At 37.4% G+C, this 26,648-nt stretch overlaps 1 protein-coding gene across 8 annotated transcripts in view; it reads right to left on the reverse strand.

The window, feature by feature from the left end:
• VPS13B (vacuolar protein sorting 13 homolog B) overlaps window positions 1-26,648 on the reverse strand; it is a 478,367-nt gene that overhangs the window by 306,306 nt on the left and 145,413 nt on the right. For all 8 annotated transcript variants that reach the window (XR_008731554.1, XM_055706070.1, XM_055706071.1 and 5 more), the window contains 2 exons: window positions 19,981-20,115; window positions 18,952-19,125 (listed from right to left, as the gene is read on the reverse strand). Coding sequence is in view for 7 of the 8 variants with exons in the window: in XM_055706070.1 (XP_055562045.1) it covers window positions 18,952-19,125; window positions 19,981-20,115 (309 nt within the window). In the remaining variant the exon portion in view is untranslated. The remainder of the gene's footprint in view (window positions 1-18,951; window positions 19,126-19,980; window positions 20,116-26,648) is intronic.

Below are 26,648 nucleotides of genomic sequence, written 5' to 3' on the forward strand. Positions count from 1 at the left end.
CATGAAAAATATCTTTAAATATACCTACGAGTGCAGCAATAAACATGTTTAGAAACCTTCAATTTTAGAATTCTGCTATGTAATTGATTCTCACATGGAAAACGTATGTAAAACTGCTCAAATCATTTTGCTGTTACACAAACAAGCACATGCCTAGAGGGGACAGAGTAAAGTAACCGGTCTCCTTATGATGAACAGTGTTAACTTGCTCTGGCTTGCCAAGTCAGTAAGCAGTGTCAATTTAATGGCAATTAGCCGAGATCAAAGTTGAAGTACCATGAACAAAGCAGGTAAAACTGACAATATCAAAGAAAGGAAGTATATCATGGATGACTGAAAAAAAACCCAAATTTATTTAGAATGTTTGGAGCTCTTAATAGAAAAGGACAGATCCTTACACAATGTTTATTTTCAAAATAGTATTACTGATTAAGCAGATTTCTACGAGACTGCTTTCATGGGTAAACTGGACAGAAAAACCCAATAATGAAGTAAACTGTTCTATAATAGCTCCCATTGTGGACACACAGCTCAGAATGATATTTACTCAAGAAATTCAACTCCGAGTCAAAGTCAAGCATTCTCCCTCCTTCCTGGAAAACAATTTATCAGCAATTCACAGCAACAGAAGTTCACAGGCATCAAAAAAGGCAGAAGGGGAGAGAGTTCATATGTTTTACATGCAGTAGGCTTCAGGGACTATTAGTAATAGGAAAAATATTCCTCTCATTAAATCTACATGTCTTAATCAAGACTGACATAAAAAACCCCTATAAATTTTAATTATACATGATTAATCTGGGAAAAACAGCTTTGAGGTTATTTTTAGTGCTTAAGGAGACCTCTGATTCCACATGGTAGTAGTGGAAATTCAATACCTATCTCAAAGATTAGACGCTTAAAAAAACCTATAGTATATCCACTAACATTTAATACATAACTACTACTACCATAATATTTCAGGCTTCGTGTAATACCTTCCAAGCATCTGAAAATATTCTTATGGCAATTCCCATAGCATTTTACATGGATGGTAACATATATTTACAGAAGAAATGATACACAGAGAAGTTAAGTAATTAGCCAGGACCAGTAATTCAATAGAAGAAAAGGAATTAACCCAAGACAGCTTCTTTCTACTTAATCACTAGCCCATTCTTTTAATACAGGTAAAATAATAAACAAGAAAAGCAAGTTGCAATGCTATTCGAATTAATCACGTTAAACCTAGGCACAAAGAAATGGTCTGGTATAATAAACCAATATATTGTTGACCTTAATGTGAAGGGTAAAGACCCAGCAGTTCTTCAGCAATTAGTCAGAGAGGTCTGAGAGACTTGCTTGAGCGAGGACTAAGTTTCTCAGAAGATCAAAGATAACTGGTTTTACACTCTGCCCTTAACCAGACCCAGATTCACACTTTCCATTACTTATTTACATTGACCTTATGACTATTTTTATAGATCTACCAGAATAAGTGTGCTTTTACTCTTTTACTAAATTTGTTTAATTAAGTTAATTAATTACAGCTTAACTGAAATATTGTACTAAAGACCTCACGCAGCTTTCAAAGTGTAGGCTGTATCCTAATTTTTTTTTCTTTTCTTTTAACTAGCAGTAAGGATGAGGTCAATAAATTGTCAATTAATAACATACTTGCTTTGATGGCTCTTCAGTAATTTACTTTCATATCACTTCATAAATTTCTTAGGAAAACTTCTGGGATCACTGATACAGTACCTCTGCCATGGGAAAATTTGGTTTAAATCTGCTCTGCTGCCAATAAACCAATAAGACTAACTGGCTGATAATCCTCCCACACTACACTGTTTAGGTATATGCACTCAACCAGCAAAAGTTTAATTTGTTCCGCTAATGGCACAGAAAACTACTCAAACTTATTCACCATATAAATCTGAACTTCAGTCTGCTACTTTTTGTTATTCCTTAGGCAGAAAATTCAAGCTATTGAATGGTTTGTAATTCAGACTATTTTATCTTTTCCTTGATCCAAAGCATAACAATAATAATGGATGCTATCAGTAACTAAATATTAAACTGTACTTCACAGAAGAAACATGTTAAAAGGCCTTAGAAAAGTCAGAATATTATTTGTATTGGCACACTGAACGCAAGGCATGTTAGATGGTTCTATGTGAGTGTAACGTTATTCTTAAACTACTGCACTAAAACCAGTGATGCAAGTCATTCCTTTACATATTTCAAGCTGCCATACTTAACAGCTTTTGTCTTAGGATTTCTAATGGGATGTCACATATCTTTATTGGGTACAGCCTATTTGTTTGGAAGATAATTTAATTTATAAAAGCACACTAAAGATTTAGTAAATAAGCCATACAGAGCTCAAAATACTGTTTTTTTTCTAAAGTTACATTGATAGCATTGATACAGGTTTATATGAACTAAAACATTTATTATGTATAAGATAATGTGGTGTGCAAACTTCTAATAAAAATATTGTGGGTGTTATATATTCATGGCAGGAAAAGACCAGGTGGAGTCATGTAGGAATTCTTAAAATAACTATTAAGAAACTATTATGTCATAAGATATTTTATTATTATCCTATCTTACAAAGGAAAAACTACTAAAAAGTTATCAAAAAACCCTCAAGCTGTTTTCTATCCCACCATATATAAGAAGAGTTTGTCTGCATTTCCCTAAAACAATGTCAACTGCACTGCAATAGTACTATCAGAAACTAGGTAGAATTCATCAAAAACCACCAAGTGTTTGGCTGGCATTCTTCCTGAAGTATGAAGAACCAACTGGAGATTTTCCACAGGGATTGATAAAAGGATTACAGAAACTGTCCTCCTGTTGGATTTGGAATCCTCTGGGAAACACGAACATCTAGGGCTAGAAAGATTTATACTCTCTCTCAAGTTGTAGCTCTCTGATATATTTATAGGTGTAGGTCAAACAATGACCTGTGGATTAAAACACCGTATTTCTAAGCTTTCCTCCCAAATCTCAACAATACTCAAAACATCCTATTCACAGATACGAGAACATCTCTTGTTCTTTCCTTACCCTTAACACACATGAACGTTTATATACAGGTACAGATAAACATGAAGACATTTGGGAAAATTATGACAGCTATCTGGTAAGAACTAATTAAGTAATCCCACTTTTTTCAACTGTAATGAAGAAATCAACTCTGGCCATTCCAAATGCTTATTTTGGCATTCCAGTTTGAGAAATGTATGGCAAGACGACAGCTTTATCTCTTTTTTAAGAAAACAAAATTCTCTGGAAATGAGTAAGAGTAGGACTGCAAGCTGATTTAGCTTCACAGATCTATTCATTAAAATAAATGCTTCTATTTGTCACACTGATTCTACTTCTCTGAAGCAAGAGAGGTAGGAAGCCTTCTATGTTCCAATGCTGTTGGGAGTTATGGCCCTGTAGGGTGTGAATCCTAAAACAACTATCCAAAAAGGCTAGGTCAAAGGCTCAGGAGCACACAAACAGCAGTCCTACATGCTGGCTGCCATGCTATCAACCAATATCCTCCCCTAGAAAGAGCATTAAGTAACAGAACATGCAGAGATATCTGTATTAGACAGAAGTCGCAGAACTTTGTTTGCACCATGTCAGAAAGCATGGCAGGAACTCAGATGTTGCTTTATTTCTCAAATCCAGGACTGAAATGCTGCTGGAACTGTTCCTGAGTTATAGTGGTTCCCAATGTAACAGCATTCACTTGCAAGTCTTTCACTATGGGACCTCACAGAAAATGAATGAAAAACATTTTGTTCCCTTAGCATTACTTCATGCTACTTTTGTTGAAGCATGGTTCTTAATTACTCATTTCTATGCTCTTAAAAACAAATGTTCTGGCATCACTTGCTGAAGTATACTCACACCTCAATATAAAGAAACCATTTATTGGAGCTAGCTGAGCTTGCACCATTTAAGAAGAGATGACAAACTGGCAGCTAAAGCCAAATACAGCCAAGCCACAGTCAAGGTGACAAGGATTAGTGCATCCTTCTTGTAAATATCTCTCCATCATCCTGAAGCAACCCATCAAAGTACCTCAGTGGAAAAGAGCAATGTAAACCATTTCAAAATGCTCTCCTTTGCACAACAGCATAAGATAAATAAGTGTCCTCCCTGGCTACACAGAATCATAGAACCATTCAGTCTAGAAAAGACCTTTAGGATGACTGAGTCCAACCGTTAACCCAGCACCGCCAAGCCTGCCACTAAGCCATGTCCTTAAGCACTGTATCTACATGTCTTTTAAATACCTTCGTCCATGGATGGTGACCACAGCATTTCCATGGGCAGCCTGTTCCAATGCTTGACCATCCTTTCAGTGAATAATTTTTTCCTAATGTCCAATCTAAACCTCCCCTGGTGCAACTTGAGGCCATTTCCCCTTCTCCTGTCACTTCTCACCTGGGAGAAGAGACCGACCCCCACCTGCCTACAGCCTCCTCTCAGGCAGCTGCAGAGAGCAATGAGGTCTCCCCTGAGCCTTCTCCTCTCCAGGGTAAACAACCCCAGTTCCCTCAGCCGCTCCTCACAAGACCTGTGCTCCAGACCCTTCACCAGCTCCGTTGCCCTTCTCTGGACACGCTCCAGCACCTCAACATCCCTCTTGCAATGAAGGCCCCAAAACTGAACCCAGGATTCGAGGTGCAGCCTCACCAGTGCCCAGGTAAAGGGGGACAATCACCACCCTGGTCGTGCTGGCCACACTCTTTCCGATACAAGCGAGGATGCTACTGGCCTTCTTGGCCACCACTGGCTCATGTTCATCTGGCTGTCAACCAGCACCCCCAGGTCCTTTTCCACCTGGCAGCTTCCCATCCGCTCTGCCCCAGCCTGCAGTGCTGCGTGGGGCTGCTGTGACCCAAGTGCAAGACCTGGCACTGAGCATTGTTGAACCTCATACAATTGGCCTCAACCCATGAAAGTCCCCCATGAGAACAAGGGCTAGCAATTGTGAAACTTCCCCCAGCTGCTTAGAGAGTATTTTGTCTGCCTCTTCATCCTGGTTAGGCTGTTGGTAACAGACTCCCACTTTTGTTGGCCCTCCCCCTCATTCTTACCCATGAACTCTCAACCCTGCCGTCACCATCACTAAGCTCCAGGCAGTCAAAACACTCCCTGACATACAGAGCTACCCCTCCGCCTCTGCTTCCTTGTCTATCCCTTCTGAAGAGTTTATAGCCATCCACTGCAGCACTCCAGTTGTGCAACTCATCCCATCATGTTTCCATGTCATAGTTTTCATGCTGCACAACAGCTTCAAGCTCCTTTTGTGTGCTGCCCATGCTGCGTGCATGGGTGTAGATGCACTTCAGTTGGGCTATTGATCTTGTCACCTTTTAAGGGGAAGAAGTCCCAGTTCCTACATGACCATTCTCAGGCAATTCTGTTGATGCTGACACATCAGTAACCCTTGCATCTTTGCTGTCAAATGGATCTCCATTTCCTGCTTCCACTAAGATGGCAAACTGAACGACCTTGCTAGCACACCATCCCTCAAACACTGGCATGCTGCTCCCAAGCTTATCTCTGGTGAGCCTGGTTTTATCCTTTCCCCTCTTCAAATCTAGTTTAAAAACTCTTTCAATGAGCCCTGCTAACTCCTGTGCAAAGAGCAATCTCTAAGAGGTATTGGAGATACCTGTAGTAGGGCTGCCTTGGACAAATATTAGTGAAGATTTTAACCATCATCCTTCAACATTTAAGGTGGATTGTTCTTGACTTTTTTTCCCCATGATCTCTGAGCCTGTAGGTTAATTTGCTGCCACTGTGTAGAACACACCTGTTCCTTCCATCACAATTCTGAGATAGTGATTTTGCAGAGGAAAAAACATGTTTGTATGGGGTGTGTCAGAGATGCCCTGTTCCAGGAAACAGACTGAAGAAACGAAGCACAAGGAATCTTAATTCTACTTGTAACAGAAATGAGAAGGAAAATGCTACTTGACCAGTTCCTGAATGGTCCTTAAGTACCCCTGGAGTCTCACTGACTGCTCTAAGATGATTATGTATGTATACCCTGGACAGATATAACATGGACATTTGTTGTCTGCCAAAGCGCAACACAAAGTTCACACCGCCCTTACACTTACTCCAACAAGCTGAAGTGGGTGTTCCTGCTCTCATTCACCTCGTGTCATGGCAGGTTGTACAATCCCTGCAGTAAAAGAGTGGCTACTTCTGTACTGTTAACTTGGGAAGTGTAAGGATACTTGAGACATCTGGCACTTCCTATCAAAAACCTCTGATTGAAGTGTAATGGGATGCACACTCTTCAGTATTGTGCAAGCATTTGAAGAAAAATTGAACAGTTAATTCCCGACATGCCTATTTTCTCAAAGGGAAACAGGGTATCAAGCTGTGAAGTGAAGGAAACCTGGCAAGGCATTCATCTGCAAATGATTGTGCAAGCTGCAACATCCCAACAGTGCAGAGAGAGATGTTCTTTTAATACATGGCTTTTACCAGCTATTATACTCTTATACCTCTAGTGAGTATGCAGGTAGCATTTTTGAAATTGCTACACATACATGTGCTTTATTTGAATATTTTACAAATCCATAGGATTACTACTGCCTCATTACAAGCATAATAACAGTCAGAGAAAAACCTATGTATTATAATAAAACGAATTAGGTCTTAAAGTGAAGTTGGAATAATCTGTGCATTAAGTGTGCAGAAAGCAGATAAATATTCTGATTCTTAGGTCCTAAATGTTCAAATCGCTCTTGAAAATAGAAAGTCTTGAACTGAGGATGCAATGATTACAATAACACTAACCTTGGTTAGCAATTAAATGAGCATATCTCCCTTCAGACTAAAAATGTAGGCAACAGCTAGTAGCTGACATCTCACTTCAACATTTTACAGCTGCTCTAAAGCAAAGACTTTAGACATTTGAATGCATGCATGCATCCTATTTTCCCAGGATTTCAAAGTCCATATCCAGGCTGCTGCTCAGCCAGTATAAATGAGTAATTCAAGTAGGGCATGACTGCTTCTTGTATTAACTTGATAAAGATGTTTCACTCAAAGTGCATCAACAGTTGTGTTGTCATCCCTTTCACAGGCTTATACTTACTCTGTGTTACATTACCAGTGAAGAAATTAAAAAAGTATTATTGGCTTCAAATTATTACAAAATTTGTGACAAGAAAAGTAATTAGTATTATGAAGAGTATAAATATACATTTAAAACTCCAAAACACAATCAAATACACCTTAGTTATTTCCTGGGATTTAAATTAAATTTTATCAACTGATTGCAATTTGCACTGAAGTTTTATTTCATTAGATTAAAAATGCAACTGCTTAAAGGACTGATATGTGCACTTTAAAATACACACATCTATTTTCAGAAAATTATATATACTGAGAATTAATTTGTATCCATCAAGTTTTCCAAAAGTTGGTTTTAAACCACAATTTTAATGTAATAGATTCATTTTAACCTTATTCTTGAATAATGACTATTATCAAACATGTACAAAGCAACTATTTTGCAATAATGTCTGAAAAATACTAATCCAGGGCTTGGGCTGAAATATCTTTCAAATATGACAAAGACATATTGAACATATTTCATTTTCTTGTCTAAATTTTCACGTCACAACCTAGAGAACAGGTTTGCTCCATACTGAATTCCTCTTATCACAGCAGGGACATTATAAGAGAGCTCAAAATTAAAGAGAGAAGAGAATTCATATTCTCCTTTAATTTATAGACAACCAAACATGAACATAGTTATACTAAACAAAAAAATATACTGTATATATAATTTATTCAAAGCCCAGTCAGGAAAATATATCCAGTTTATTTAAAAGATGATTAAATACATCTGACAGGTTACCCTCTATACCATGGACAAATACAGAAAAGAAGAATACTATTCAGAGATGATGATCCATCACGTGCACTGCATAACCCTGCTCACTAATGTTGGGCCGAATACTGTATTTAATGCTTCATTAGATTCAATCATACGTGCTCTCGTTTTTCCAATGAGAATTGTTTCTATTTACAAAATGTCCATTTTTCTCAATTTTGGGTGGGGAAAATAATCCCTATGATCACCAGATCTAATATTATATTTTATGTCGTATTTAAGGAATGTTTCTGTATGGTTTAAGTGGTTTTTACTCCAGAAATAAAAAGCACTTTTGAGGGTGGGGGGAGATGGGAAGAGGCGGTCAGCCTCTGATTTATTCAGATTATTCTGGTATCTAACAATTTTCAGATTATACTTTACTTCCCTGTATGGTTTGTATCATATTATTAGAACATGGTCTTTTTTCCTCTGGCATGACAGTTAGTTATCAACACTGAATTCAAAAGGATGTGTCTCAAACTCCAATCAGCCTGACTCCTTTTACGTCCAACTATTCTCCCAAGATTTCTGGACATGAGGCAGTACAGTCAAAACTACTTCTCCAGCCTGGCACTGATGCCAGCAAATGGCCCAAGAAGCTGTACAGAAACAGATGATACACATGGACTAAGAGTGGAAGAGTTAGCAGATGCAGGCAGACTCTTACTGCGCCAACCATAAGGACATTTTTTTGTGACTCCACATCTCTTCAGTTCTCACTGTCAGGGCCCCACTCCTACATGCATAACCATGCAACTTTCTCATTAAGTTCAGGTAGTACAATCCAGAAATGATTAGCTATTCTGCTTGCAACCATAAAAGATCAAATCTGTAAATCTCCTGGAGAATGAACCACGTGTGGTTTGGTGGGTTTTTTTCCAGATCTGTATTTTCAAGATGAAGTAGACGTTGGGAATTAGGAAAACACTTAGGAAAACTAGACTTTGCATTAATTTGCTCTGGTGTAAAATGGAGCTCAGTATTAACAATGAGGCAGAAGATTGTCTGAATGGAAACTCAGGACTTCAGTCAGCAAATTACTTGAGTCCAGCAATAGTTTCCTAACCGAACCAGCTGCAAGATTAGAGCAACACCTAGAATCTTCTCTCTCAGACACTTCAGAAAAACATTTTTTTTTCTTTTCAAAATGCCTTTTCCTCTACTGAAGAGTGTAAATCACATTAAGATTAAGAATTTAAAATATTTAGCTATCGAATTAAACGATACTTCCACTATAATCCTACCACGGCATTCTCAAATAGATTTAGTACTCCATGTGATACTGAGAATGTGAGGATACCTCAAATATACAGTATTTCTGTTTGAAGTTGCTGTTATATACAGATTTGCAACACTAAATGCTGACATATAAGTAGGATATTTTTAACTATTCAATAGAACTGAAGAGTTTCACAATGCACTGATTTACTTGTATCAATTTTCGGTATTTCTGCCACCTTACACAACAAGTACATACACGAGTATCATGCACATATTACTTCTATTTCAGTGCACAGGTAAAAGGAAAATGAAATCGGCTCATACAGCACAGAAGTGATTAAATGGTCTAGAAGTGACTAATGGTTCCTGCAGTACTAATTTCTATATGATTTGCAGATTTTTGATAAAAATACAGATAGTTTTTGAGAAGCTTCATAGCACATAAAGAAAATTAATGTTTCCAAAGTTAGACACCCTGAAGATAATCTGTCCAAAATAATTTTCGGTTTGGTCAGCTATAGGTATATGTCTTAGTTTGGTGCTCACCACTGGGGTTATCTAACTGAATTAAAGAAAAAAAAATTAATAAACTGCTAAGATTCTAACCTGCTTTGTCTAATCCTGGCTGCGAACTCTTGCTTTCTACATGAAACAACTATTCAGTCACTTAATAATGGCACAAGTTTATTTTGTGATCACAAATGACTATTTTTAACATGTAAAGGAACTTCTGTGGGAACTTCAGGACAGTAATGTTTTGGTGGAAGGGGACAATGTGGTTGACTATTCACTCTGTGTATTTAAGACTGCATCCTAAACCATACAATTGAAACTTTTAGCACATTTGTGTGTATTATAACCAGAACATTGGAATCTTGGGAGTGACCGGTAGCTTCTTTTTAACCTATTACAGAGCTGAAACATGAAAATCTCTGATAAAAAAAATAATCCATTTAGGTACAAATATATATTTAGATCTTAGTTTCTGCATTAAAAAAAAAAAAGGAAATACTTCATTTAATGCTGGTTTTCATCATTTGTGCCACACTTCTGTTCAGGAGAATACTATTTAATCACTGTTACTAAAATTAAAAAAAAAAAAAAAAAAAAAGACTAGTCAAAATGCATTTATATTTTAACATCATTTTCAGTGATATCTATTTAGCATTTCACTACAGGAAAATAGCTATGTTCTATGAATCATTTACATCACCAAAGTGGTAGTGAGAGCAATATAATTTCATTATAAAACTTGGAAACAGTTTAAACATTATTTGAAAGCAAACAGTTAGAGTCCCTTATGCCCATGTTTGGGAAGCATCCAAATGGAAGTTAAAGATGAAACATGGCATTTTTTCAAAATAAGTAGGAGCTATCCCAATATGCTGGCCAACATATATTGCCTCAATTAAAACCATATTTAAATATCCAAAGTTGTGCACCAGCAATAGCTGAGAGCCTATGCCTGTCAGGTTTCCAAAACTCTCTGCAATCATCAGTAAATATCTAGTCACCTTGCTGAAAAATCCTTCTCCACATGCCACAAGTAGAATCAAGGAATTATTTAGGTTGGAAAAGACCATTAAGATCATCACGTCCAACCATTAACCCAGCACTGCCAAGTTCACCACTAAACCATGTCCCTAATCACCACATCTATGCATTTTTTAAACATCTCCAGGGATGGCGGTTCCACCACCTCCATGGGCAGCCTGTTCCACTGCTTGACCACCCTTTCAGTGAAGAATGTTTTCCTAATATCCAATCTAAACCTCCCCTGGTGTAACATGAGGCCATTTCCCCTTGTTCTGTTGCTTGTTACTTGGGAGAAGAGACCGACCCCCACCTGCCTACAGCCTCCTCTCAAGGCAGCTGCAGAGAGCAATGAGGTCCCCCTTGAGACTCCTCTACAGGCTAAACACCCCCAGCTCCCTCAGCCGCTCCTCACAAGACCTGTGCTCCAGACCCTTCACCAGCTCTGTCGCCCTTCTCTGGACACGCTCCAGCACCTCAATGTCCCTCCTGAAGCGAGGGGCCCAAACCTGAACCCAGCATTCGAGGTGCAGCCTCACCAGTGCTGAGTACAGGGGGACGATCACCGCCCTGGTCCTGCTGGCCATACAGTTTCTGATACAGGCCAGGATGCTGTGGGCCCCCTTGCCCCCCCGGGCACACTGCTGGCTCATGCCCAGCCGGCCGTCAGCCAGCTCCCCCAGGCCCTTTTCCCCCAGGCAGCTTCCCAGCCGCTCTGCCCCAGCCTGCAGCGCTGCCTGGGGCTGCTGTGACCCAAGGGCAGGGCCCAGCACTGAGCCTGGTTGAACCTCCTACAACTGGGCTCGGCCCGTCGGTCCAGCCTGCCCAGATCCCTCTGCAGAGCCTCCTGCCCTCCAGCAGAGCAACACTCTCCCCCTACTTAGCATCACCTGCAAACTCACTGAGGGTGTCCTCAATCCCCTTGTCCAGATCATCAATAAAGATATTAAACAGGACTGGAAGTAGAAAAGGTGAATGCATTTTCATAAATATATGAAGGATAGCCACGTTATCCTACACTGTGATTGAAACAGAAGTTATCAGTTGAATCCACATTTACATATTTATTTTTTTTCATACCAGAAGTTTTAAATATGACTTTTTAGTGGAGCCGAAGTGAACACAGATCCTATGGAACACACATGCAAAATAAAAGTAGCAGAAATAATCTCATACCTGCCATTCCCTAACTTTTATATATTCAAAGTGTTTCAAGTTTTAAAAAAATAAAAGGCTTTTTAAGCAACTCTCTTTTTATGTTACTTTTACAGAATTTTCTAGGTTATGTGCTGTTTAAAGACAAGATGGGGAGATTTCTTTCATACACTTTAAAGTGCACATACCCCATATTACCCACCAATCAAGTGTTCAAATCTTCAGCTGCCAGTACTGAAGCACAACCTCCTGTCCCAAGAACTACAAGATCAAGTATACTATCTATAGGCACAACACGTATTTTGAGTTAAAAGAAAAAGTCAGGGAATGAGTTTCTAAAGAAAAAGGTATAAACAGAGGAGAATCAGACCTTCCAAATCCCTCACTTCAGAGATTTCCTAGTGCAATGTCTCAGGTTCCTGCTATTTACAGTTGAGTCCCAATCTTCAATGTTCAAACTTTGTTCTTACTTTGCCATATTACCAAACTCTTCAGTGATACTATTAAGGAAAGGAAATTGGAAAAAGGCAAAAGCACTTCTATGGCTAAAGACATTACTCAGCTTCCATAGTGCAGCTGAACACTACATCTCAAAGTCAGTCAGGCTTGACAGAAAAGAAGAAATATATTCAGGGAACTTAATTACACAGGCTGACTTCCTAACAACTGATAGGACAGAATGCAGCTTTTTCAATTTTTTTTTTTTTAATTTATATATATATATATATATTTACGTATCAATTTTGCAAGTATAATTTTACAAAACTAAATCAATATTCAGTCACCATTTTGGAATTCTAAGGTACACGTGTTGCTGAAGGATTTATGTCATATTGAGAGAATCTGAATGCAATGTAAACAGAGAGATAAAAAACACCTCTTCGCCCAGAAGCATTTGCAGAATTACTCGATGGGAAGTTGAACAAGCTGCCTTATTCCTGCATTGCACAATTACCTTTCTATAATCAGAACTCACTGCTGGTTGCCAGAATTATGCAACCCACCAGAAATTACGTTAATCTAGTTACCGTAGTAGAGTATGTCCCTCCCTGATGCTACTCCCATGGACATGCAATTTTTAATTGGAGCCAGTACAGTAACAGACTGCACTTGAGGACAAATTTACTTATCTCTTAGAAAAAGTAGTAAGTGTTGGGATCTTTGTAAGACAGCAGATATAGAGGTGATTCTGGTTTGGAAAAATATTTGATGCTTAACCTAGCTGTAGCCCACAACATTTTGAACTGTGAGGGTAATGAGGGAGGATGGAGCACACACAAGCTGGTAAATGTACAAGACTAAATGCGCTTTAAAAAGAGGGTTTCGCTTTCTCAGATAGGTATTAACTAACTTGCATTTACCACTGTTGCCACCTTGCTCTTCCCCCACACCAACCTCCCAGCCTGAACTGCTTGGCCGTACCACCAAGTACTGTCTCCCACTTGAACTTCTGGTAAAATTAAAAGATGTCTGACATTTCGTTTACTACCATCAACTAATTTCAACATAATAAAAGAGAAAGAAAGGCAGGGAGAAATTGCTTTACCACAAAATACTTCTGCCCACAAGTTCTGTAACTTGGGAAATTTCTAAGTTTAGCCTCACAGGTCAGGCAGTTGAACTGCTATTTTTAATCCAATTTTGAAAACTACAGGACACTACTAGAAAAATTCTTCTAGAAATGTATACTTAAAATTGAATTTTAATTCACCTTACTCCAACATGACTACATTAATACTGTTTTCAGTAACTTACACTATTAGCATTAATTTTTTCCAAGACAAAATAAGTGAATAACCCAGATTTTAAAAGCAATTAAGAGGATATAAATGTTGTGTGCTGCAAGAGCACAGTTCTCAAAAGACCAGAGTCCTGGCAACTATCATAATCCTTTTGAAATTGTGCATATTAAGATTAAAGATCACTTTGTTCCTCTATTCCCACAACTAGTTGGTATGGTAAAAAGATCAGTCCCTTAGTTTTATATGTAACATCTTTAACATTTGCTCTCCTTTCTGTGCGTGTGATTAAATGTAACATTTTGAAATCCCAAAGTTCTGAGAAAAACATAAATCCTTGTCCACAGCTGCTGTTTGACTCTGGAAACACATGCATTTTCTTTTCAAGCATCTACCATCAAAAAATCCCAAAGGACTTGAACTGGAGAACACCTGCATCTCTTCATTTAGTTCCAATAACAGAGTCTAAACTTCAAAATTACAAAAATAGATGCTGTGTTCAGCTGCAGTTACATTCTGCCCCTAATTCCCGTGAACAAAAATGCTAAGAGCATGAAATCATTCAGGCAAGCTCTGTCATCGAGAGGATAAGATTTTTTGCACCAGAAGCCCAGTGGGAACTTGATAGAAAACTGGCAACAATTACAGATAAAGTACATAGTGAAATCCTCAGGGAGAGGAAAGGAAATGTAATAAGATAGATGGGTATAATTTTTACACATTTATACCCAAACCACAAATGCGAATTGTCTTTAATTACTCCAATATATTTAGCATTCTTACTCATCCATTGAGTCAAATCTTTCTAAAATACTTCAAATTAGTTTATGAATTCTCTTTTCAAGTTGTTTGGGTTTTTTATTTATTTACTAGCACAAGCACTCACTTATATTGGAACTGAGAACTTAAAATTACCATTGTTCCAGCTTTAAAATCCAGGCTTTGCAGTGTCCCCAGTCTAAGCAGTCAAAATTAAATTACAAAAAAAAGTCAATAACAGGTTTTTTAAACTGCAAGAAAGGGGGAGTTGGGGGCATTTAGGTGTGTATGCATAAAACCAAACATATGTAAAAACTCTCACCTCCTTTCAAATAAGTTCTAACAGATAGAAATCAGCTGGTTTATGATAGGAAAAAAAAAATCTTCCTGCTGTTATATTTATGGCACTTTTTTCATGGTCAACGATATGATTTCTCCAGTCTTAAAAATATTTTCAATTCACAAATTATTTTTTCCTGGGGGTGGGGGGAGTGGGAGGAAGAATTGCATGATCTTATCTAAATTTACAACATATTGATAGTGGAGAAAAAATCCAAAAATCTTTGGAAGTTTAAGGGAAATACCACTTAAATACCATCTTTTAAAGTTGAATATTGGCTCTTCAGCCTTCATGCAGCTTGCACAAACCAAAGGAGCCTTCTCACTCTTACTTTGCTCCACTGGGTGTATCAATTTATCACATACAAGCACAACATTAATACAGGTACTTTTGTTTACTCCCTTCTTTCACTGCTGCATTACTGAATATTTAAGCTTATCTCATAAAAAACTTTATTAATTGTATTTTTTACTTCAGTTCCTCTTGATTTATATATGTAAAGCTCTCCATACACCGGCTGTGCACACACTCTGATTATTCAATATGGCAAACCAAATGGAGCTTAATCAGCTCACCTCATCTATTTAACAGCTGCTTATAATTAAATACTAACACCAGCATTCATTCTGAAATCTCCCTATTTCTCTGAAAGGCCAGGTGAAACAAACAAGGTCTGCAGCTTGCTCTGAGGGTTAATAAAGCCAGGGTTATTTCAGAGAAGCAGTAAGAAGACCTTCCCAAGCCCTGGGGTAATAGAATAATCTCCTCTCTTGTATTTATTTTATATGCTGCAGTTTAGATAAAAACCAGTGGATATGCTCCCCAGTCTTTATAGCTATGCACACAGATACCTGGGGCAGTTTTTCATACAACAAAAGTACCCAAAATTAAAAGCACCAGCATGCAAATCTGTATTTAAGGACTGAACAAAATCATGTTTTTATTCTTTGTCCCCAAATACTTCCTCTGCCATAAGTGGATCAGTTTTCCACTGTGCTAATGACATGTTGTGTAATCAAACAGTAAAACACCCATGCTAACTAACAATCAGTATATGCACTTGTTATGCATGACACTTTGCCTGTATATGCTATACATCATACTCTTCAATGCAACCCTTTTTGTAGTTACATTTTCTAGGTTTTTTTCCCTTTGCTGGTTATACTCAATGCAGTATGGCACTACTAGAACCATGTGGGGTTTTCTCCTCTACCTTTCAGCAGCAACAACTAAAGGAGCACAACATAAAATACTAGTGCAAAATGCTTTACCACTTAAATAGCAAATACACCCTCAGCCTTTGCAGGGCCTAGAAACAAGCAGTAAGAGGAAGATGCACAACCATCGTGAAAACCATGGATTATATGATTCAAGTGGTACAAGACAGTAGACAGTTGCTGACTTAACAAGGGCAGGAGGAAAGGTCCCCTACCTTCTCCAAGTAAATATACCCTGGTAAGACCCCTCATGCCATTTGTACAACCTCCTCCGTGGCATTTAATATCCAAACGACTGCTCTGATTTTAGACCAAGCCATTTCCCATACAACTTCATAGAAGCCTAATAAATTAATTACTCTTCCTTCACTCATTTTTGTATAAGCAATACATTTTCAAAAGTCACTTGCATAGGCATTGTGTTCCAAGATTCTTCCAGAGCACCCAGAAATTCTCCTGCAACTGTTTCTCTTGGTTTTACACACAAAAAGAAATGATATCGCTCAGTCTTAATGGAGGTGGCGAATTTGCAACCCTTCAGCTTTGTACAGCTCCAGTGCACCCCCCTGCCCTACTGCACAGTATGACCAGCAGCTCCACTGACATTGAGTTTGCAAAGTTTTCCGATAAACTCAGTTATTTCCCCCCATATACAAGGATTCAGAGTGCTGGGTGACAACTAACTCGGTCTTCCCCAAGCTGTAACTGCTGCCCCCCTTAGCTTTTTTGAGAGCATCAGTTACACAACTGTATATGTACTTTGCAGAATTATCTGACTTGGCCAACCCCGGCCTTTATCTCCAGTGATCTGGTAACAATGAACACTTCTGGATGATTTTTCTCACCCCTCCTGGAAAGCTTTTTTCATTCTTTCTGCAAGCAGGTTGCACTAAGCTTTTCTCTGTAGTTCAAATTCCTATTCCAGAACATCGTATCCAAAATTATTAGGATAAATTGCTCAAATAGCACTACTTCAGTACTGCACAATCATCTCCAGTAGTACAGCTTTAAACAACCCTTTTAATCCCGAGGCATAAGTTGAATTTGCTGTCAAATTATCCAATATAGCTTTCTTAATTCCCAGAAGTGACTGCAACTGACAGCAAAAGCATTTTTATGCTCTCAAATCACTTCATGCTTTCTCTCCATGTAATTTTCACAGTCATAATGAAAAGGATAGCCATATCTCCTGTATTTAATTGCCTCAATTCCTTCAGCAAGTCTTTGAAAGCAAAGGCTTTTATTAACTCCCTCATCCTTTGTACAGAACCTGAGTTAATTTAAACATTAATATTTCTAGTTTAATTTATATTTTTAAAAATTGTCACTCACAGGTGCCATCTTACAGATCTAGAAAAGCAGAGCTACAGTCTGAGCATGCACGTTAGCAACTACCACTGACTGCACACACTCAATACAACTTTCCTGAGGCATTATGGGGGTGAGTGAAGTGTCCAGTAAATTTTCAGTTCTAAAATCTTAGCATTTCATATATATATATATATATATATATTTATAAAAAAATATATCTCCATCCCTCTACAAAACAGGTAGATCATACAAACCAATTTTCTGCCTCTCAAAGTCCCTGCATGTGAGTCTGGCCAGCACTTCATTTGTCAGTGCCTCAGCTGTTACGGGCATCTCGTGTCACAACCTACCAAGTACTCTACTATCTAACCGGACTTTCCATAATATTGATGAGCTAAAATGTATGAAATCACTGTGACCTGTAACAAAGACAATAATTCTGTAGTATAGGTAACTATGCACAGCTCCTTTAAAATGTAATTAATATTCTAAGACAGAAGTCAGAAAATTAAACAAAAAGTCCTGGAAAAGGGCAGAAAACATAATATTCAATGAAAGTAACAAATATCAACATTTAAAAGCTACTTATGTGACACAACAGGTGCAACAGATTCTTGCTTTTTTAAAAAAACAGATGTGAATAATTCAGAGACTTGAATCATTAATTTCTTTTCAGTAACGTATTAGGTGCAGGAACTTAAGATAACTGTTATAAAAACATTGCCATAAACATTTCCAACATGATGCTCTCCAAGAAACATAAAGTACAGTTACTGAAAAAATAACCTAACAACTGCTGGAGTGCACAGTGCTTACAAATATTTACTTTGCATAAGAATCAAATGTTGCTTACATATGCACATAAAAATTACAAAGACTGTAATAAATTCACTGTTACTTTTCAGACTAATAACATTCAACAACCATTACACATGAAAAAAATTACAGGCAAAAAAAGCATGCACGCTTGTCAGTTTACTATTGTATTTCATAATATTGGGTTTTTTCCCTGTATTTGATTCCACTCTTCACATTGTAACAAGATAAACTTTTAAAAACCACAAAAGCATGATCATTAGAATGCACCATACTGACAGCAAAACCTAGATTCATGTGCATTTCACAAACTACATTATACTTATTTTAAACCAGATACACCTCATCCTTATCAATGTTGCTCAAAACAGACCGATGTTTTGCTTAAAGCCCAAAGAAACCATAAGAATGTCCGGTAAGAGTATTTACACCCACAAAATCAACAACTCTGTAAATATTAACTTTTTTTTCATTTAAATCCACCACGACACCAAGTTTGATGACAGCGAATGTGTGCTCTGTAGCATTTTAAAAATTACTTTTTTATTATTAACAAATTTTATGATAAAAAATTCTAAATATAAGTTATCCTGCAAATTTATATGAAACATTTTGAATTCAGTATGTCAACTTCCGTATATGAAGCTGAACTCAACAAATGAAGGGAAGAAAGAACTAAACTAGTATTTTCAACATGGATCCTGCCCGCCAAAGAAAGTTAACAAAAGTTTCTGTATAAATGAAAGGCAACCAAAGTCAATGAAACATTCCTTGTTGAAGAACACGTGCATCAAAACGCTGCTTTTAGGTTTTGTGTCTCACAGCGAGCTAGAGTTATAATGTCTGCAGTATGTGAAAAAGATACTTTGGCATTTGGTACATTTCATGTCAAGCCCCTCTTTTGAAAATTACATTGGATAGGAAAAATGTAACGCGATACCAGCTTAACAAGAGTTTTGCACTTACCAGAATTATGGCAGTAGTCCATATACTGTGGAATTTGAATTGTAAAGGCTACCAAATCTGGAGCTAAGAGAGATTCTGGCTTTCTGCTCTCATTGAGCCATTTACTGCTGTGTAAGTCTCTGGTGTCAGAAGGGCCTTGAATTAAAGGAATCAGCTTCTCTTTTCCACCATCACCTAAGATAAAGATTACACTCCTTACAGCTTTTACTGTAACAAGATAAATTTTCAACAGATAAACATTCACTAGTCCAAAGAGAACAGCTATTAACGTTGTAAGTACAGAATTCAAAGAGGAAACAGTAAGAGCCATCTCATGCAAACTATTAAACAACTTCCTTAATGTTATCTTGTAAATGTCGTTACATCCAGGAGGATTTCAAATAAAGTAATCAATTCTCTTTACAACAGTAATTTCCATCCCAACTTTAAAAAATTAGTGTATTTAAATTGAGTTCATGGTGATTTTTTAAAAATATTTTTATAACGTTGCTGATATTAGCTGCCTTCATATATGAAAAGATCACAGACATTGACTGGAAAAGTTCCTGTATGCTCTTCGAGAAAAAAATTTTTACAGAAATTTAAAAACTGTTTACCAAAGAGCCCTCAAAAACTTCACAAGCAAAATACATACTTATACCTTTATAGAAAATGACACTTTAAAAAATAAAAAGGAATACATGGAAATTACACTACAAATAAAGCAAAATGCAACTACTCTGTGTAATACAAAAATGCAGAGTTATTCCAGCCTCTTTGGTGCTTTTAGATTAATATTTGTCCCAGCAGAAAAAACCCCAGTATCTTTATTTTTTTGTTCAGTGTAAAAATTGACTATTCTGGGGCCAGACTGGATCATCCTGGCACACTTAACAATAATAATAAAATACCCCAAAACAGAATACAAAAAAACCTCTCTGATTCATAGGAACAATGAGTAAATTCTTGTTTCAGTAACTCTCCTTGTAAAAAGCAAGGCCAATTCTCCTATACAGGCAATAAAGTTTTACATGGTCCAGCTGCACATACCTGGGGCTTTGGCACAAATTTTTATTGATCCCACGGTCCCAGAGGCACATTTGACCAATGATGTGCCGCAGTACTTCAATTCAACATTCTGGATTGAGCCCTCAAGAGTTGGCAGGGGATTCTTAGATTTCACACCTAATAAAAGAAAACTGCAAATGTACTAGCTTGTTGAATTTAAATATTTTTATATTCCTTCACCAAGGCATTTAAACTTAATTATACTTTAATTATCTACCTTAGATGTTCTTATGGCATTTTTGTTGTGATTCACAGTTTTTAAATGGAAATGAGAGAATGCTGTATATGGGCATTTTAATACAAATATTTGTGCATAATACGTATATATATATATATAAAATACTGTGAGGAAAACACACAAGGCCACTTAGAAATTGGAATAATAAATATGGATATATACACTTACACACACTTTTGTTTTCACTTTATAAGTGCCACCTCGACTACCCTCTTTCATGTTTTTATTATGACGCTTTCGTTTCAGGATCTTAAAATGTCTGTTTTCAGCTTAGACAACAACATTTTACTCAGTAGCAACATAAAGCATTAAATCCATGCAGCTGAACGGCACAGAAGGCCAACAGCACACTTGCCATTTTTCAACGGAAACTGGAGTTCAAACCTTGCCTTAGGTCACAAGTGGAAATCAGTTTGGTGGTCTTTCCTCAGCCCCCATTTGTGCACACCAGAAAACTACCACACCGGTTGGAAGGAACCAGTGCTATTGGCAGTCACTTCTGAAGAGCTGCCTAGAACCGTGGTGGCAGGCAGCAGGGGATCTTACAAGTCAGGACTGAGATATGTTGGCAGAGTCCAAGGGAAGCCCCCAAAACAGCCCCAGAGCATGGGTGGAGGGAGCCAGCCCTCCTATTCTGCACAGCGCTGCCTAGCAGGAAAAAAATACATAAATTTACTTGCAAATTAGAAATAAATAGTTTCAACAACTGTAAGTAGTATGAAAGGAAAACCTAACAGAAGTTACCATTTTTTTAATGTTTTTTCCCCTCATGCAAAAGTCAGTTGGAATTTGTCAGCAAATATGACCAGCAGTTTGTTAGTTATGCAAACATTAGTATAATAATGGAACCGTTTTCTTGCATATGTAATTATATAGCATTTGTTCCGAAATCCATAATTATGCAAGGCAAGTATTATGGAATATCAGAAGAGAAAAAATTAAAAGCATTTTGATATGTATTTCAAGATACTTAAAGAAACTGAGTACCTTTTTTATAGAACTCAGTTTTTTGCACAATCACTTGAAGGCATAACGCAAAGAACAACCTTCAATATATTAACTAGTAAAAAAATATTCCTAAAAATTTACAGGAAACAGAAGATTTAGGATTAAAGCTAGTAGTTCTGCTTTGTTCTCTGTGCCTATTTGAGTTCCTAAACCCTGAAGTGTATTTGGTAGTGCATATAGAATCATTTGGTAAGCAGACTTCCTGATATATATTTAAGTTTTGTTCTGGTAAGACAATAAAATAATTTTTCAATAAAAAGTACTTTCCAAGGTAGGAAGAGAGAAGCAGCATATGAAGGAACACATGGCATTCAGTAAACCAGACTGCCATGTGAAAACTAGGTTCCACATTCTGTCCATACTTACTCATCAAAATTCAACCTGTCTTCTGTGTTTAAGGTATACCCAGCCTTCGCCCAGTTTGTGACTCAGGCAGGCTTCAGGCTCAGAGAAAACGCGCACTGCCACCCTTTCCTGTGCCTGCTACTACAATACCCCATGAGTTCTCAGTCTGAAAGATCAACTACCAGTTTTAGTCTCTGTGAATACACCCTCGTTCTCAGTCTTGCCTGGGGTAAGCTGCTTTTAAAGCTGAAAATCCTCTTTGATCTAAGGCGTGGTATCAGGCACAACGCATGAATTTGTCAAAAGCAGATAGGGTATCTGTAGGTATTTCCTGGTCTTGGCTCTGCCTCTTTATACTTCCTATAAATTTGTGCTAATAGAGGCCATTGTATGGGGGAAACAAAAAAAAACAAAAAAAAAGAGAGAGAGAGAGAGAAGGGGGGGGGGGGGGGGGGAACCCTGTCTTTTCCCCTGTCTTTTGCCTATTCCAAAACTAAGATTATAAAATACTGTCAGTAGCAGCCAAGATCACAGTCAAAGCAAAACAAATGTAAGTTCATAATCTGACCCTCATCTTTCAAGTCTTCTCAAAACTGGTAGCTTCTTGCCGTTTTCATATTTCAGCAACTCTCTTATGCCTCAAAATACAAGGTGTTATGTCCGATACATTTCTGTCACTTCACCATGTAAGATTAAGTACTTTTAAAGCTAAGTATTTTCCATATCCTGGAGTCCACCTTTAGATGCATTACCCTGGACAACCCCTCTGCATTAAGACTAGAAGTTTTCAAGTCTGTTACATGTGTAACAAATACATTTTGTATTTGAAAACAAGGAACCAAGTTTCAAGTGATCATGCTCCCTCTTTGTTTCTGTTCAGTCCTACTCCCTCACCAAATAACTTCTGGACTCATTGAATTTCAGCAAGGTATGGCAGTGTTACCAAAGATATTTATTTCCTATACTCTTCATGAAAACGCATGGATATTTCTCCTGTTACCTGACCAGTCAGCATGTGTATGACAGTCAGCAAAGCACAGCTCAAACTAGCCAGTGCGCTGTTTTTCACCCAGCCAGAGTTAGGGATCGTGATGGCAATCTAGGAAAGCTGAATGCCTCTGCCTTGAAGAAACCTACAAACCCTCAATATGTTACCATATAAGTAACAATTATTTTTTAATGCATACAAAGTAGTAACTGATAGCAGTAATAAGCTATTTCTTTGTGGAACACCTGTTAGGGGGATATGATGAACGCTTTCTCAGTTGTTTTCAATTATTTGAAAAGAAAATAAAAAAGCATTAGGAAGACACAGCATAATCATGGCCCTCATTTTCTACGTTGGTTTTCTACATCCTGCTCTCAGTTTTAACACCTGATAAACACAGCACACCACAGTAATAAAGAAGAAGTTGCAAGAAATATTAATTCTGCTCAGGTATCACAGCTCTGGACCGAGGGATACACAGAAAACCCATTTATTAAATATTAAAATCCTATACAGCACATACAATAAAGAATAAGGAACTTAGGATGTCTAACTAGACTTTCACCATGAAGACGACAAACACCTGAACCTAAGGTGACTCCCCTTGCCTAGGTACAAGTCTCTTTGTCAAAGTGCAGAAAGTTTAGAGACTTTTGGTGAACCATGTATAACGAGTATGTTTAATATAGAGAAACAGCACATCTTCAGTCTCTGAACTTTTTTGGAAATTATGAACCATCCCTCATAAATTTGTCAAATTGACAAGCTGCTCTGTACAGAAGAAAGAAGCCTTGTTTCCTACGTAGACCTCTGACTATCTGCAGTTTCCATCCCTGTAATGTTAGTTCTTCCCAAATATTGTTCCTTATTATCTTTCATTATGATAATACCATTATAAAATCAAAGTCTCAACAGTTGTACACATAGTGAAAACACACCTTACATAGTTAATATCAGCAAACAAATGTTTAAGCAAGTGAAGACTAAGGCTTCCTTCCCTCCCCTCAATGTTTATAAACTTTTCAAAGTTGGGTCTTCTTCAGGAATTAATTGATCAGGAAGATGTTAAAACCCCTAGAAATGTTCCATGCCTCCAAATACTACCACAAATTCAATATTATTCAATATATATAGTATAATAGTGTTGTTCAGGCAAACATTTCAGGAGATTTTAGTTAAGACACTGAGTTTGAACTCAAAGAAGAACCAGGGAAACCAAATCTATCGTTTCCAACAGCAACATTATCCAAATTCAAAGTCCTGTGAAAGAAGCATGAGAAAGCCTTATTTCCAAGGTGGATGACAACAAAATAGAATTTTTGCTGTACTCGTTCTTCTGGAATCACACTTTCAAAAGCAACACTGATTTACTTGACTTTGTTGCTCAGTGTAGTCAAAACTGGAGAAGAGAGCAACAACGGTAGTTTTTCCATACACCTCATATTTCCTTTAGCTAATTTATTATTTTTGTCAGGAACATAGTAATTAAAGACTTTATGGAGACAGATACATATACCTGTCTCCACCAAATATAAGCTACAGCTGCTTCCAGATAAAAATGACAATTTCTTAGTTGCGTGATTTTCATATTGGAAACATCTCGCTCTATTTGCAGTAAGAATCAAGTGTTTCCTTCCTGATATGTAACCACATTTATAGCTGGTTATCAGTCTAGTTCAGTTGAGACTATCACATAAATACAACATATCACCAAAGACCTAAAAAGCTGTTGTTTCCATACTGCAGAACCCAAAAGTAGGCATAAAGATTTTCAAACTTAAATTCTACTATGCCTTGACAAATTTACACCTTGTGCACACTAGCTTACTTTAATTTTAACTCCAAGTGCAAAGAGCCATTCTGTTCTACAAACATGCACAGAAGTATCACACCATTGACAAAGGTTCTCCCACACTTTAAAGCAGGCATTCACATCCTCCCCCCAACTTTTCTGGTCATGGCTTTGGTCCTCTCCATGTACATAACCCACCTACACAGCTTGCCCCAAGTCCCTGCATTCAGTGATGTTCTATGTGCAACCAGAAGGGAATTAACCTCCTATCTAAGGCCTGAAGACAGGTCAAAATTGTGTTTCTATAGATCAGTCCAGCATTTCTGCTTACAAGTCTATTAATGCTAAGCAATCATTGAATTCAAGGCGTGTTTAAAAAAAGTGACCCAATTAGTCATTGTACTAGTGGCCAATACATCTTTTATTAATTTGCTCATAATAAAGTAAATTTGCATTGATTAATGGAAAAACCAGCAGACAAAAATCTAAACTTATCAATAGAAAAGACAGGAAACCAGCAAAAGAGGTGTGGTACTGATTCTGAGGACAAGAGTCAGGACTGTGTGCCGCCAAACCCCTGAAATATAATAAATAATCCTTTAGAAAGATCAGAAAAGAGAGAACTGCAAAATATGAAATAGGAAATGAATAAGGCATGACTAAAACTTCTAGAAGCAGCTCCACATGAATTCTCCCCATATTTAGGTTATGGCCTTAGAAGGAAAAATTTCAGTATTTAAAGCATGAAGTACCAATAAACTATGGTTTGGCAACATGGTATAGTAAAAGACTGTCACATACATGTCAAAATGATTTCAAACTCAGTAAAAAGATCAATCCATGAATAAAAGCAAGGAGCTATTATCCAAATGAAGTAACATTTAGGCCTCAGTCTTACTGGAATCAAGAAAAAAAATCCAATTATTTTCACAGAAACATATATTTAAGTTTTACATAACTAACACAGAAAAGCTAGTAAGAAAATCTAAGCATAAGAGAAATGTCATTTCTTTCACGAGAGAGATTCATTTGCATTTGATCCCTGCTTAAGGAGTGCCCCTCAGTGAAAACTTTGGAAAGTCTCTACTGGACTTGGTTAGAGAGATGACACTTCTGAGGAACTTGAAGATAAAACCAAACTTAATTCCTTCCTCCTTGCAGTCTGAACATAATAGAAGCCATAAAGAGCAGCTCTAACTGGCATCAGTCCTACTTCTCACATTCAAATCACTGGGGGAACATGAGCTTTCACGTTCTTTATTGCAGTAAAACAGCAGCAGCATAGGAACTTCAACATGTCTTTGAATCACTGTGCTTCCTCACACACAGCACTTGAAGGGAAAACACTAGGGTTTTATGTTGGGGATTTTTTTCCCCTCTTTTTTTTGGTGTGTGAGTGTTTGTTGTTGTGTTGTGGTTTGGGGGGGGGGGGGGGGGGGGGTAGTGGTATTTTTTTTTTTTGTTTTAAATTGGAAAAATGGAGGGTTTTTTTCAAACGTAGAAGCCAGGTTATAAATACTTCCTCAGTTTTTTCTGTAGTCAAACTAAATCTTTGTGATGGAGCTCCACAAACATCTTTACTGTGTTCACAATTACACATTTTTAATCTGTCACTATATTTTGCAGCCCCAACATAGACGCTCACAGGCTACTGTTTTCTTTCATCTTCAAAACAGTAATTCAGGCAGCTTATTTTAAGCAGGAGTCAAGGGACATGTCTAATTTTTTTTTTTCCTAACTCAGCTTTATTTACCATTACTATTGCTATTCTGATTATCATAATTATTTTCTTGTAACTGTGTCAAGCAGTTTTCAGTCTACATACCACTATTCAAAGAAACGGTTATTTCATCCCCACGCACTCCCAAGACCTAACAGGGATGTAACAACAGGATTATGGTTGACTTGTTTTGCCTGTAATGTAAATTGGACAGATTTTCTTCTGTCTTAAGCTTCTTGTGACAGAGTTCCACACCTAAATGAAACCTGTCCTAAAAAATAATTCTGCTTTCATTTTCTCTTCAACTATGGTACTCAAAGAAAAGTAAATGCATGGAAAAGTGAAAGCAGTTATTGAGAGACTGAAATACTCTCTGAAGAAGGTCAAGCTGCTTTTTTCTTGGGCAACAATGCAAAATATTTACCAATGTATCTACTGATCTCGCCATCAAAACATAAGCTGCAAAAGCCGCATGCATGCACACACATTACACAAATTAAACTCGTCACATACTTCCAGTATTTTCACAAGCAGACTTCAGGGCCAAGCACACAGCTAG

The sequence above is a fragment of the Falco cherrug genome, chromosome 3, assembly GCF_023634085.1.
Source record: "Falco cherrug isolate bFalChe1 chromosome 3, bFalChe1.pri, whole genome shotgun sequence".
Classification (NCBI taxonomy): Eukaryota; Metazoa; Chordata; class Aves; order Falconiformes; family Falconidae; genus Falco; species Falco cherrug.